At 45.1% G+C, this 15,077-nt stretch overlaps 1 protein-coding gene across 1 annotated transcript; it reads right to left on the bottom strand.

Annotated features, from left to right (window-relative positions):
* Nucleotides 1–3,250: 3,250 nt before the first annotated feature.
* LOC133011492 (cilia- and flagella-associated protein 251-like) lies at nt 3,251–12,356 on the bottom strand (the record flags this gene model as incomplete). Its single annotated transcript, XM_061079218.1, has 5 exons — nt 3,251–3,278; nt 3,636–3,780; nt 5,897–5,959; nt 11,582–12,032; nt 12,117–12,356. Coding segments are annotated over 5 exons (927 nt in total), but the record flags the coding sequence as incomplete, so codon positions are not given.
* Between the last annotated feature and the right edge of the window lie 2,721 nt (nt 12,357–15,077).

Here is a 15,077-nt window from a genome sequence, read left to right as displayed (position 1 = left end):
TCATGAATCCTGTTGAATCCTGATGGAGATTGTGAGAGTTTTCTCAGAGAAGCTTGTGAATCCCTCAGTTTACACAGTGAGAAGGACCGAGAGCACAGTGGGGGGGGGGGGGGTGATGTGAGGATGATGACAGAGACGAGACGGCTCCGACAGTTTCTGTCTGCAAAGGAAAAACAGTGTGTTTGTGTTGGTGTTTTCATGTGCACACAAAATGAGGTGTATGGGTTTTCTCACATTTAAGTGGTGTGTTATCTGAGTGTGTGTCTTCAGTTCTTGAGTTCTTGTTGTGAACTCAGACACACAGAAAGCGTTTTGTGTTTTCAAGATGGGCTGAACACATGGAAACATGGATTGATCATCTGACTGTGTAATGTTATCGATGCAGCTCCTGATCAACGAGGCACAAGGTGAAAAGTTAAGAGACGTTAAGGGAACGATGACCAAGCTCTTCAATTTAGAGAATTGATTTTGTACGATTGATTTTGAGAATTCCATCAACAAGGGAAACAAAGATGTTTCCTTTGCTAATGACAGTTTTGAATGTGTGAACCAAAAGATGCACGACTTGATTTGATCCTGTAAATGATGATCTGTGATTTCCACTGTGCTCACTCCAGTGTCAGAAAGGAATGGCTCCTCCCACAGAACCGAGTGTGTGGCTGTAAGCATCAGTACTAATGGATCTGATGGTGCAGTCAGTTCTCAGGTCAGAGGGGATAAAGTGTGGTCAGTCAATAAGTGAATACGTAAGCAACATGGAGGTTTGAAGGTTTCATTCAAATGCACATATCAATAACGCCAATAGTTAATTGATTAATTGATTTCCCATGAACTTGGTGGAAGGATGTTGTAGGAGCTCGGAGGCAGATTTGATTTAACATTGTGTTTTTCAACATTTTCACTCTTTCTCCTGCAGTATTTCATAAATCCTGATGAAAAGAAATTAGGTGATTATTATCTATGATGTACGTGTGACATTCGTTGCAGCTCGATTGAACATAAGGGGACTTTAGCTCCTCCCAGTGCCAGTTGAAGACTGAAACAGCTTCTTCAAACAGACATATGTATGTTTATTTATGACCATAACCTTTTAAGAGCTTAAACCAGTGGAAGAAAGACGTCCTGCTTATGGACGCTTTGGATTCCAGGGGTCTTTCTGCAAGGCAAGAACCATTTCTTGTTTTGTGTAGAAAGAAGGGAGGACGGGAAAGGTAAGGAAGGAAGGAACCAGGGAGGATAGGAAGGGTGTGAAAGAGACTGATGGGTTATTTGTCCTCTCTCGTTCCCTTGAGTCTCTCCTCTCCTCCCTCGTCCACTTGTTTCTGCTGCTCAGGTCTAATCACATCGCTCCTCCACACTGTTTGTCTCCCACAGGCGTTTTAAATCCTCCAGATCCCCGGGTACACACACACACACGTGCGTGAACACACACACACACACCGTGTCAACACGGTTTAAATGGGCACATTAAAAAGCATACACACGATTCAGGAAAGAATGCTGGATATTTAGACCGTGGCACAGTGGTATAACAAGTATGTACTAGTACTTTTTGTGTGTGTGTGTAGAATATAAAGTATTTACCATGTTTGCACAAATGCAGCTTTTGTTTTTCCACCGATTTTCAGCTGACATGCAGAACTCAATGTTTCCTAATGTTTGCAAACCTGATACTTTCCTTCGCTGCTCTGCTGCTGTTGTTGTTTTTTTCCGTTGTGATTTTCATTTAGTCTCATCCTCATCCTCATCCACTCCAGACCTCTGCACTCATCTGCAGAACACTGTTCACTGGCACTTTCAATTCTTTGACAGACGTGTTCCAGAGAAAATCACGTTATTCAATTTGTGGCTTTGAGCCCCTGACGCCACGTGGATATGAAGAACATCTTTACAAACCCCAGTAACTCAAGGCTTGGACTCGTCGGCCTGGCTCAGATCTCAGCGCCATTTTCAGAGCTATAAGTGTGAAAGGTGTCATAGCTCTTTAAATGGTACTGCAGTCTGCAGTCAACTGAGCAGCCGCCTGACGTCCAGCGACAGCTCCACCCGGGGGGGGGAAGAGGATTCTGCTCATCTGTCGTCTTTCTGGATCCAAGCTGGACGGAGGAATCAACCAGCTTCATCACTTCATCTGACCTCTCGGCCTCTGTCGTCGTGGATGAATAACTTCTCATTAAGGAGACTTGAAGGAGAAGAATCACACATATTCAGACTTCTTTAGTTGATAAGTGGTTGGAAGGGCCAGTGTGTGATGGAGGTTTGTGGCTCTGGAATCCTGAAACTGTCGTCAAACACCAGGCATATTTTTCCTTTTATGTTAAAATAGGATGTAGAAGAAGCTGACAATACGTCATAAATAAACACATATATGATTAAAGCAAAAGGTTTAATCTACTCTTATTGCATGCTAATAAAACATTTAGAATTTTGAAGCTCCATTTTCCAGTTGCTTTATATTAATTTAATATATTCTATGATAGCAGGCTGTGATTTGCTAATTGGCCAAGAATTTTCCCTCATGAAATAGGCTCATAAATAAACTTGAGTTAAAATCAGATTTACTTCAGGTTGCAAAACTGTGCACAATTTAAATTTAAGATATTAGAATTATTAAATTGTATATGTAAGATGGAGGATCCGCTGCTGACTCATTAACTTCCTGTGACACTGTGCAGGTTGTTTAATGGGACCATCTCCACTACAGTCCACATGAATCCCTGTTATAGTAATGAAACAGTGGAGCTTTGGCCTCCATCACCTCCATAGAGTCGTCCTTCCTCCGTCAGGAACCACATGAAACTGCTCAGGAAGGATTCTCACATCCTAATTGAATAGACTGGATGTGTGGGCGGCCGCCTCAGTAACTCGGTCCTGTTTGTTCCTTTCTCCGTCTCACACAACACAACTCGGCTCGGTGCAGATGAAAGAGTCATAAACAATACACAGTAGTTCATCTGGCTCACATCTGCACACACACACACAGACACACACACAGACACACACACACACGATATGATCCTGCTCCAGCTGCTACATGTGTCTGTAAATCAGTCAGTTTATTAATAAGTCACGTTAGCAGCATCACTTTGTTTCAGGCGTGCAAATGTTTTTGCAAACAAGATCACAGAAAAACAGTTTATTGTTATTTACTCCGTTCTGTGCAGTCGACGTGTTTCCAGAGACAAATAACACGACAACATGTGTGTCTGTGACGTCAAAGAGTCTTTACAGACGCCATCGAAGACGTTCCTCACGCCACACGCAGAGCACAGTCAGTCCTGAGGGGAAAAGAGAGGAGAATTAAAGTTATAATAATAAAGTCAACTCATTTGGTCGATCACATGAACTCAGATGAGTGAGTGACAGTGATGTGAGCTGTCGATCACTTCCTAACAGCAGCGCTTATTGTTTCCATCTCATTCTCTCGTCTCTCTTCCGTTCAGCCGATGCGTCTCGCGGCCGTGGGAGGATTCAGCCGATGTCAGGTCCGATGATCAGAGACTCATGAGGTCGAACCTGTACATCATGTTAACCTGATGTGGGCGAAGCTCTGCAGCTCTTTCCTCTCATAATGTCCAGGGGGTTATTTTTAGGACTCAGCAACACAATCAAGACTTTCTCCCGACAACACCTACCTGCCAGTTATCAGCAGGTAGCGGCTGCCAAAGGTCACCAGCAACGTGGTGAAAGTTAGAAACGATTGAAACTTTCCATCGAGGCGTCTCGGTGGCAGGGTTGAGCGCCGCGTGTTGCCACGGGCAACGCTGCGTCCGTGGGCTGCTGACGCAGTTTCGTGGTCAGAGGGTGAAGCAGAGATAAAGAAGAGGTTGGATTCCCTCTTTTATTCTCTGGAACAAACCTCCAGCACACAGACGTGTTTAGTCTCGGAGGTGAACTTCATGATCTGCTGATTGTTTTATTCCTTTTTGAGCATCGTATAAATATGGAGATGATTCTCCGTCTCTGCACACGTGAAGCATTTCCTCCCCCAGGTAGAAAACTGCTTTGTAGGGAATTTTCCAGTTGAGTTTGTTTAGTCAATTTAATAATAGAAAGACACATGATAAACCCCTCTAGCAAAATAACATAATTAAACCTCCCTAATCTATTTTTCATGTGCCATCTCATAGATAATATTTGAGTGATGATTAATCCTCCGCTAGGCCTCACCTCTGTAGAATCAGCATTCTGAGTCCACCAGCGTATCTCTGAACAGATGGAGAGACTGCCCGACATCACCGGCCTCAGGCGCCTCCACCGACCGGTCAACATCTCTGAACGTCCCCAGAGAGCTGCAGCAGGATCCAGGCTCACAGCAGGAGCTCAGATTCACAGAGTCTCAGTCGTGTCCCTGAAGGTCACACCGACGCTTCCTCCAACAGCTTGTTTATCACAGACAAACAGCTGCTGCAGTTTCCTTCACTCAGGTCTCGTCTCAGCACAGAGATCAGGATCTCACTCCGCTGCTCTGATGATAAAACCACAGTCCATCAGCTTCCTGAGTCCGTCCGGCAGATTTGGCTTTTCTGAGTCGGCACTTGACCTGATGATCGTGGCAGGTTACAGGGTTAAAGCTGTGGAGGCTGGATGTTTTCAGACTGTCCATCTGTCCACTTCTGAACACGTAGCTCCAGAATGACTTGAAGTGGACTCAAAGGTGAACGTGTAGATATTAGTAGTGAAAGGTCAAAGTCATTTTGAACTCACAAAAAACAGTTGTTCCCTGAAGAACACCTTGAGAGAATCTGTTCAGATTTGGCTTAAATGTTCTCTTAGTCACAAAATTTACCTGGATAGAATTGGGTGGTCAAAGGGCAAAGGTCAAGGTCACGGTGGCCGAACAAATCATGTTGTGGACGTGATTTCTCAAGACGGCCTTTAGGGAACTTCTTTAAATTATGAAAAGTTGTCATTAGAAACTGTCGTGGGTTTGTGGAGGCTAACAACTTGTATATCAAATAGCCACTGGCGAATGGACCCAGTTAGATATTGCAGACAGTATAATACTAAAGAATATATTAGACTGGACATGAGGTCTAAACAGGACCAGGCTGTCCAGTCTGTCCCCGGCCTCCAGCCTCATGTCAACTGGGATTGACTCCAGCTCGACCTTCTGAAGGAGAAGTGATGTTTGAACAGATTTTAAACATCTTCCAGAGAAAAACTTTACCTATTGACAAGTCAGTTTTCTGTGTTTCATTTGTTCAATGCCCTTAAGTTGCCATAAAAACTAAATTATAATACTGCTTTGATTAAAGTTAATGGAAAACAGTGTCAGGAGCCTGAGTGGAGAGTTGCTGAGCGAGAGGTCTCACTCGGTGTCAGCTGGTCGAGGGCGACAGCTCCGGCAACTCTGTGGAGGCAGAAATGTCCAGTAAGTCTGCCGCCGGCTGGAGCCATGAAAACACCAGCTGCCTCCGAGTGTGTGTGTGTGTGTGTGTGTGTGTGTCTGTGTGTGTGTGTGTGTGTGTGTGTGTGTGTCTCATTAGTGATGCTCTCATGTCATCAGAGGACATCACGTCCAACCAGCATTCGTCTATTTAAACTGTCACTTCATGCGTCTGTTCTGACACCAGAAGAAGCAGAAGAAGATTTTTTCCCAACTGACATTGGTTTTAAAATCTTCAGACCGTTAAATTTAAAAAATATTTACATTTTAAATCACGTTAGTTTTTTGGCATTAATTAAACATATAATCAGTACCAAGCAACTTTTCAGACGGGGAAGTAAAAGCTACGATACAAACCTCTGAGATCTTTATAAGTTGTTTAAGTAAGTTGCACAAAGTGATATTTCTGTTGCATCATATCTTCCCGCTGGTTAACGCCCCCCCCCCCCGAGCAGTGGAGATGATGTTTGTGCAGCGAGCAGCTCGTGGCCAGGCGTGACCTCTGACCTCGTTCGCTCTTCACGCCGCCGGCCTGCTGCTCGCCGCCTGCAGTGGAAGCCTCGGTGCAATCTACTGGTCACAGAGCGTCAGTGGGAATGTTCTCCAGCAGATAAACACTCGTCTGTCAGCGGAGGAGAATCTCATCCGCTCAGACAACCAGATCCTGAGTGTTTGTCCAACAGGAAAGAGAATGAGCCTCGAACGCAACCATGTGAGAATAAAGGCTCTTATATACTACTACGTGTCCGTTTCTCGGAGAGGTCTCAGCGAGAGGCAAAGAGTCTTTTTGATTTTTACTTCTCCGACACAGTCCGTCGGAAAAAATTCATCGCCAAACCCATAGGTGGCGCAACGGAAGACGAGCTCAGAGAAGCCTACCCCATTTGGGAAGAAGAAGTCCACGTGTCTCTGTTGACATGTTAGCTTGCGTCCCACACACTGAACCATGGCAACTAACAGAACTAAATAAAGTGACACCCAGCGGGTCAAAATGCTGATGTAATCGTTTCTTAGCTCAGCGGTTCCCCGGTCTTGTTTCCGAACTGTGTTGCTGATTCCACAGCTTGAATCTGCTTGAGGCTACATGTAGCTAGAAGCTACCCGGACCTAGCTCCCCCCCAGCTTCCACACACAGTCAGCAGGGACTCCCGGCACTAACTACTATCCAGTGTTTGCTTCTAACCTGACGGTATTATAGAAACAGTCAGTGTTGGGAAGGATACTTTCAAAACGTATTCCGTTACAGAATACAGAATACATGCCCAAAAATGTAATCTGTAACGTATTCCATTACATTAACTAATCTGAGTAACGTATTCTGAATACTTGGAATACTTCCGGTTTGTATTGCATTTTTTAAGCGTATGATTGCGGCGTTGTTATAGTCAGTGGAGCAGCAGCAGTTTAAACTCTCTCTCCGCAAGATGCGGCGGGGCAGCTGGATGTCCGGCTCCCATCCACTCCCATCTCTGTGCGGGTCCTACCGGAGGCTGAACCCCACCCCCCCTGCGCCAAGGCTGCCTCGCGCCGTGCAGCGATCGTTTCGGCGTCGAGTCTATTTTTTGCGCTTGACGCGAGCGTATCGCTCCATGAAACACACTGAAAAATGACTTTAAACGATATTGATGACATATTATATGATATAAATGATAAAGTATGCATCCCATAGTTTGTATTCCCCTTCTGTTGTCCTGGAGTTTTAATTTTACCAATTTTACCGATCACATTATTAAATGCCCCCCTCTGCCCATCCACTACAGACACACAAGCAGTCATAAAGATGAAAAGAGAGGGGGCGGGGGCGGAGAATACGTAATTTACCCTCGACACCCGACATTGAACGGAGAGAACAGCGGAGAAGTTCTTGAAGATGGATGAAATTAAATTGGGACGCGGTTGCAGTTAATGTTGGAGCAACAAGTGACTAAATGCTTTTATACTACTTGGTCAACGGGTGATATTATTAGCGCTGCCCGGCGCTTCAGTGTCCGGTGTGAACCCGGCGTGCCTCGCTGGTCTCCTGCAGAGCCATGACAGCGGAGCTCTGGAAGCGCAGGTCGGTCTTCTCTCACCAGGCGCTGGAAGGGCAGCTTGCGGATCAGCAGCTCCGTAGATTTCTGGTAGCGACGGAACTCTCTCAGAGCCTCGGTCCCGGGCCTGTAACGTTCCCGAGCGGGTAGCGGTGAGGCTCCTTCACGCCGCTGGGGTCCGGGCGCTCTTACGGCAGCCCTGGTCTCCAGCTGCTTCCTGGGGGCTGTGCCGCCGGTGGATTTACGAGAGAGTGAATAAAGTCGAGAAGTACCGTCATGTAATCCACTGATTTCAACAATGTAACTGTATTCTGAATACCATCTATTTAATTTGTAACTGTAACGGAATACAGTTACTCATAATTTGTATTCTAAATACGTAACGCCGTTACATGTATTCCGTTACTCCCCAACACTGGAAACAGTGTCATGATAGAAGTGGAATTAAAGTCGTGACGGCGGGTTCTTGCACTGTTACCACCGCAGTTAGCATGGTGGCTAGCCTAGCCCGCTAGCCTAGCCTGCTAGCGCCGTTTTGAAAGCTCGTTATAACCGTCTGTGACCGTGCACACATGCCCTCAGTGCTCTAACGAGCCACCGTCAGCCGGACAACTCCGCTGGCTTAACACACACGTCACATTAATCGTAGAATCATAGTTGTGTTTGGGTTTGATGCTACATGGAAGTAAACAGGAAGTAAACAGGAAGTTTGAGGTCCGGAAATACGGAAATGACGTCATACGGAAACGATGTCGTTCGCGGACCAATCACAGCCAAGAGCGGTCCGTCGGGTCTCCAACATGAAGACGGATAGTTAGAAAAATCAGACGTGTACGAAAAGCTGTCCGAAGCATTCGGAGAGGGCGTTTCACGACGGATAGGGCGGTCTTATCTGTCCGTAATAGAAGAAACGGAGAGGCATAAATTGGCCTTAAGACGCTTTCGTTCCATCTCTGTTCTTTGGGGGAAAATATGGTTTGTGTTTGGAAAGACGTTACCGAGCTGTGGTGATGTTGTGGAAAACAAGGATCCTAGAAATCATAACTTTTGGTATTTTTCTAATAACATTTACCGTCATTTGCTCTGACCTTTTATATTTCATACGACCTCATAAAGCAGTTTCATATTGTGGCGTAAACACAAGAGTCATAAGAATTGGATTTGTGGGTTTTAATCAGTAACTTCGGCTCAGTTTGTTTCCAGTGTGGGTTCTGGTCGGATTAATGTATTTAGTTGTGTTACGCACTGGTTTTCTGTGATTGTAGGTTTAAATAATTTAAGATTCTTTGTGTATTTTGTCGTGAACCATCCTATAAACAAACACAATAATAACAACCATCGCAAAGCTCCTGCAGCACATTTCCTCCTGCATGTCCGGCTCCAGTTCTAATGCAACAGATAGTTACACAAAACAATACATTAGTTTTGTTTGGTTGTTTTATGGAACTTATGTGTTTTTTTTAAAACCAGATTTCTGAAGCAGATCCAAAACACCAGCAGACCTTAACCATATGGTCTATTGAAACAAGTCTTCATCACACACACACACAGACACACACACACACGTATGTTCCAGGTTCTATTCTTAAAATGCTACTCACAAAGATACAAACACACAAACACATTGTTAGTTCAAAATCTTCTTCTTTGTTTCAAGATCCAGCTTCTGTTCTTGTGTTAGCTTGAGTTCCCATCCACTGTACAGTACGCACACGCACACATTCACACACACAAACAGACACACAGGGCTGCCTGCGTACTTTACCCTCATGCCTCAGTGGTTGTATCCCGGCTAAAGCCTGTTTTAATGTTGTGTTACAAACGTCTCAGCGCTCAGAGACACTGTATAGATCCAACATGGAGGACGACAGTATTGTATCGACAGTGTAGAGCCAACATGATTCCCACAGAGGGAACAGTCTTCATCTGCTTCCTCTGTGTCCATCATGTTGGTTGTGTGTTTTATCTATTATCAGCTAAAGGCTCCATTTCCGATTAAACTGTTTCCCTCTGCTCGGCCGAAGCCTCGAGTCCGATCGAGCCCGGCGGCTTTAAAGCTCTTATCGAGAAGGAAGAAGAGGAATCGAACATGAAATAACAAGAAACAAAGAGTCCGTCCTGATTCCTCTCAGTGGAATGAGCCCTCACCAGCGTTATGATGGACTCCCTCCCTCCCTCCCTCCCTCCCTAACTAAGCTGGAAATTGCAGATGGTATCTCAGTGACAGAAAAGAGAAGGAAGTTTTTGTTTGCAGTGATGGAAGCTTTGCACAGCGAGCTGAGCCATCTCATTGGCTGTCATTACATCCTAACGAGATGAGATATTCAAGTCCGGCTCAGAGGAGTCGTCCTCTCTGAAGGGAGAGTGTAAATTCCAAGCCGCCTTTTTTTGTTTTCTTAAATCATGTTTCGTGCCCTGAAGGAAACACGTCACATTCATCCTGTTGCTGAGGTGCTTTTTAAATATCTGTCCAGGGAGAAGTCGACTAATAGTCCAGGCAAAGTAGCCCATTTTGGAGTCAAAAATAGAAGTAATTGTAAAAGAATTTTTTTCAGCATAGATTATTTCTATGAGGTGTCCAGAACAACATACTAAAAGTCCTAAGAAATCCTAGTTGAGGAAATAAGTTTAATTCTCATCAATGTGTGCCAATAAGGCCCGGCAACAATACACCCCAAAAAGACTATTTTTTTCCTTTACTCCTATCAAAATGAAACTTTACACAATGAAAGTAACCATGAAACGTAACATTTTTTGTATTACAAGTTTCTTTGAAAATGAATTTATGTATGTATTTGTAATAAATATGAATGGTGTTTGCCTATGCAAATTAGGACATATTCAATAAGTGTGGAGCTCATGTGCTTGTCAAATTCATTTCAAAAGAAACTTGTAATACAAAAAATGTTACGTTTCATGGTTACTTTCATTGTGTAAAGTTTCATTTTGATTGGAGTAAAGGAAAAAAATAGTCTTTTTGGGGTGTATTGTTGCCGGGCCTTATTGGCACACATTGATGAGAATTAAACTTATTTCCTCAACTAGGATTTCTTAGGACTTTTAGTATGTTGTTCTGGACACCTCATAGAAATGATCTATGCTGAAAAAAATTATTTTACAATGAGTCGGTTGTAAAACGCTACTTTGCCTGGACTATAAACCCTCAAGTCTTTTTTAATCTCTCCTCGTTTCATCCTTATGATCTGAAGGAGTCGTTTGTTAAAGTATTGTCCAGGATAAGAAACATTTATTTGTGCAGCTGTAAACGTTGTGAATATGTTTTTAAATGAGAAACCAGTGAGTTTTCGATGCAGCTCCGTTCTCTGACTGTGTAGCTGCCAGATTTTTGTTTTTGTGCAGTTTTGAGAGAAAGTTCCCAAACTCGAGTCTGTGAACTTCACCCATAGATTCTCATTAACCTCCCGTCTCTGATGCTCTGATGAGAAGTCGTCTGTGGACACAACACAGATCCGTGCGGCTGCTTTCCTCCTCCAGCGTTTCACTCCTCTCGCCTCCTGTTTGCCTGCTGCTGCAGATCGGGTTTCCTCTTCCCCTCTGATACCTTCTGACGTGTCGCCATCAGAGATCTGACCTGGAGTCAGTCACCTCAGCGCAGTAAACTTCAAGTTATCTGTTCCTGCATCTTCTCCTCGGCGTCTCCTCGCTGCAGACGGAGGCCGTGATGATAAATTATTTCCCGTGTCCTTTTCGCCTCCTTTGCCCTTTTTCCATTTCGTCTTTCCAACCTCTGCTGAACAGGAAATATTCCTGGCTGCTGCTGTAATTGAGGTGATGACACTTATCTGCTGTAATTCGTTTTTTACAGTGGAGGCTGGTGCTTAGCTGTGCACATTCCTGGAGCTTCAGGTTGCAAACTAAGCATCTGTCAAGGTTAAAGAAGTGAAAACCTGGAGGATGTATTTGCTTCTTTTTCTGGAAAGTCACTCTGCTCCAACCAAACTTTCTTTTGTTGCTGAGCTACAAGCAAACTTTCCCTGTGGGTGGAAACTTCGAATACATTTTGCATAAATTGTTCTTCTCCATTTCCCTCAAGTTGTCTCAACGCTGTGAAATCTCTTTTGTATTCAAATATCAGTCTGTTGTGTTCATGCCATATTCATCACGAGTGTTTCTCTGCTCATCGCTCCTGTCCTGACCTCACCCTCCTCTTCCTCCTCTTCATCCTCCTCCTCACCCTCCTCCTCTTCCTCCTCTTCCTCCTCCTCCTCCTTCTCGTCCTCTTCCTTCTCCTCTTCCTCCTCCTCACCCTCCTCCTCTTCCTCTTCCTCCTCACCCTCCTCTTCCTCCTCTTCCTCCTCTTCATCCTCCTCCTCCTCCTCTTCCTCCTCTTCCTCCTCCTCCTCCTCCTCCTTCTCGTCCTCTTCCTCGTCCTCCTCCTCCTCTTCCTCACCCTCCTCCTCTTCCTCTTCCTCCTCACCCTTTGCTTCCTCCTCATCCTCTTCCTCTTCCTCCTCCTCTTCCTCTTCCTCTTCCTCTACCTCTTCCTCTTCCTCTTCCTCTTCCTCTTCCTCTTCCTCTTCCTCTTCCTCTTCCTCTTCCTCTTCCTCTTCCTCTTCCTCTTCCTCTTCCTCTTCCTCTTCCTCTTCCTCTTCCTCTTCCTCTTCCTCCGCCTCCTCCGCCTCCTCCGCCTCCTCTACCTCCTCATCCTCTTCCTCCTCCTCCTACTCCTCACCCACCTCCTCTTCCTCTTCCTCTTCCTCTTCCTCTTCCTCTTCCTCTTCCTCTTCCTCTTCCTCTTCCTCTTCCTCTTCCTCTTCCTCTTCCTCTTCCTCCTCCTCATCCTCCTCTTCCTCCTCCTCCTTCTCATCGCTCCTGTCCTCACCCTCCTCTTCCTCCTCCTCCTCCTCCTCCTCCTCCTCCTCCTCCTCCTCCTCCTCCTCCTCCTCCTCCTCCTCCTCCTCCTCTTCCTCTTCCTCTTCCGCCTCCTCCTCCTCCTCCTCTTTCTCCTCCTCCTCCTCCTCCTCCTCCTCCTCCTCCTCCTCCTCCTCCTCCTCCTCCTCCTCCTCCTCATCCTCCTCCTCCTCCTCCTCTTCTCCTCTTCCTCATATCACTTCTCAGTCTTTCACCTGGAGTGGTGTGAGGATCAATCCGGCCACTTGTTGTCTCAGCGGGTGGTGACCTGGACAGAAACCGACTCATGACCACAGAGAGAAAACATCTTCTTGATTGTGATGATCAATCCGTGCACTTCAGAAGGAGAGGGGGGGGGGGGGTGAGTGGGATCATCAGAAGACAAGGAGAGAGAGTGATTACAGACCTGAAGTGGTCATCAGGACGAAGCATCAGGAGGGTGAGAGGACACAGTTGAATTTTCACTGCAGGATATTTGGTGCATATTTGCCCGGTGAAATTATATTTAGAATTATTCTGCCTCCACTGAATTAACCTGCAAACTGACCTTTGGAAATCCTTTATCGGCGGTGGAGCTTACACTCTATTAAAATCCTCTTTCTACTGTGAGTAAACAAAACCGAGCGCTGCATCAGAACAGCTCGTTTACAGGAGGTTAATCCTCAGGTTAATGCAGCTGAGTGAGAGCCGCTGATGATACAGTTTCAAACACGAGACGGTTTTATCTCGTTCCACTTTATTACACGTTACAACTGAGGATGATGAGGATGAAGAACATTACTTCTCTTTAAAAAATACCTGATTCCTCTGTGGTCCTCTAACAGGATTACACAAAACACTAATGCACACGTTGACACGGAATTCGGTGGAAGGACGGGACAAAGTCCACAAGAGAGCTCATAAAAGTTTGGCTTGGACAATTTCCAGGAACATTGTTATTTAGGACGTTTATGACAATAGGAAAGTGACGTTAACATTCAGATCTTCTACGTGTTCGACTCCTATTCTTCATCCTGAGATATTTGTCTTGTTCCATTGTTGGGAATTCTCTGGAAATCTTCCTGCTGTATTCTCACATGGACTCACTCAGACATTCTTCAGATATTTCACGAGGGGACTGGGAGGGAAAGTTAAATGTCCGGAATTCGGTGCAGTTCTGAAAGAAGCTTGAATCATATTTAAACTAAAATGTCAGACAACGTAATATTCAATCTCACTTTATCCCCATTTCCTCCATCATAGGTAGTTGAATTTGAAATGAGACTTGTTTTATCTTATTCGATTACAAGTAAACCTGCAGTTTCCACCATTTTGATCGTCTCAGTGAACTTCCCTCTCGGGGTCATCAGAGGTCAGAGTCTCCTGCTCCGCCCCGGTGCTGCAGTGAACATCACGGAGATGATGTGTTCGCCACATTGAAGCCCAGAAATATGTGGATTGTTTAGTCTGCTTGTAATCCGGGCCTTCTGTGTGTGTCTGTGGCCCGGCCTCATTAAACAAATCCCCATCCTGTCTCCTGCTCTGCCAGTCGTCCCGTTGGCTCGGCTGTGTACAAACAAACTCACAAATAAACACAGGATGCATCCAGCCACATGTCCCACATTCACACTCCATCCAAATATTAGAGAGGCTCAAAATGAACACGCGGCACGTTATTACAAAAACATGCAGATTTTACTCCTTTGTTTCCTCGTGCTGGTGATTTTGATTTAATATCGTGGATTTGGGCTTTTTATACGTTTTTATTTCACATGATACACGTTCATCTTGTCCTTCTATCATGCATGATGGATGGGAATGACAGCTTGTGAAGGACAGACGACCTGGAGCCTTGTTTTAATATATGACGGAGCCTTTGGAAATTGTGTGAAGCAACAAATGAGCATTAATTCCTCCAGTTTATAATAAAAGAAAGTTGCTGATGCTAGTTTCAGGTATGTTTCCTCACATAACTGCCAGGTCCTCTTATCTTTGAAACACCGTTGGAGCGATGTCACTTCACAGAATAATTTATAGCCTCATTTGGACAGATTTCCATGTTGTGAAGCATAAATCTCTCAAGCATTAATAAATGTAGATAGAAACCATTTAGTGAGCTGCTCGAGTAGACGTTTCATGAACTTATATCTGACTAACGTACGTGATTGAAAACACAACACATCAATCTCCGACAAAACAAACGTGACCCTCCAACATCTTTGTTTCCACCGCAGCAGCTGCTCCGTCCCTCTGGCGTCACACCACACAGATTCCGGGCTGAGGCTGTAAACGTCTCAATGTGGCAGTGATTTCCAGCTCCGCTCCGGCGAGACGCTGCAGCCGGTTCCTCCTGAAAGGCTCTGAACGTCCGGGGCGATCCGGACGCTGAGTTTCACGGCCAGTTTGGCGGCAGGAAGTGTCTTCGGTCACGGTGTGTTTGTGTAAACAAGTCGTAATGGTTTGAGCCCGCGGTGCAAACACGTGTATACACAGAGGGAATGTAACCCATCGTCCCCGTGCACACGTGCAGACGCGTATACAGAACTCATATGTGCACCAGAGGCAATAAGTGTTCTCATTGAGACGCAGTGAAGCTCATAGACGACACAAGTGAGAACCAATGGGGACAAATGAGTTTCTTTTACAGTTTAGGAAAAGTGCTTCATGGTTTTGATGGAGCTTTGCTGCTGCTGTGCATTAACGTCATATTAGATTGGTTCATACTTGTGTTATTGTTTTTGTGAGACATTTCAGTTGTTGCTCTTTTCACATTAATTTCTGTGTCATGTTCATTTTTTCATGCTTCT

The sequence above is a fragment of the Limanda limanda genome, chromosome 10, assembly GCF_963576545.1.
Source record: "Limanda limanda chromosome 10, fLimLim1.1, whole genome shotgun sequence".
Classification (NCBI taxonomy): domain Eukaryota; kingdom Metazoa; phylum Chordata; class Actinopteri; order Pleuronectiformes; family Pleuronectidae; genus Limanda; species Limanda limanda.
Note: the sequence above shows the minus strand (reverse complement) of the source record. Positions and strands in the feature narration are given on the sequence as shown.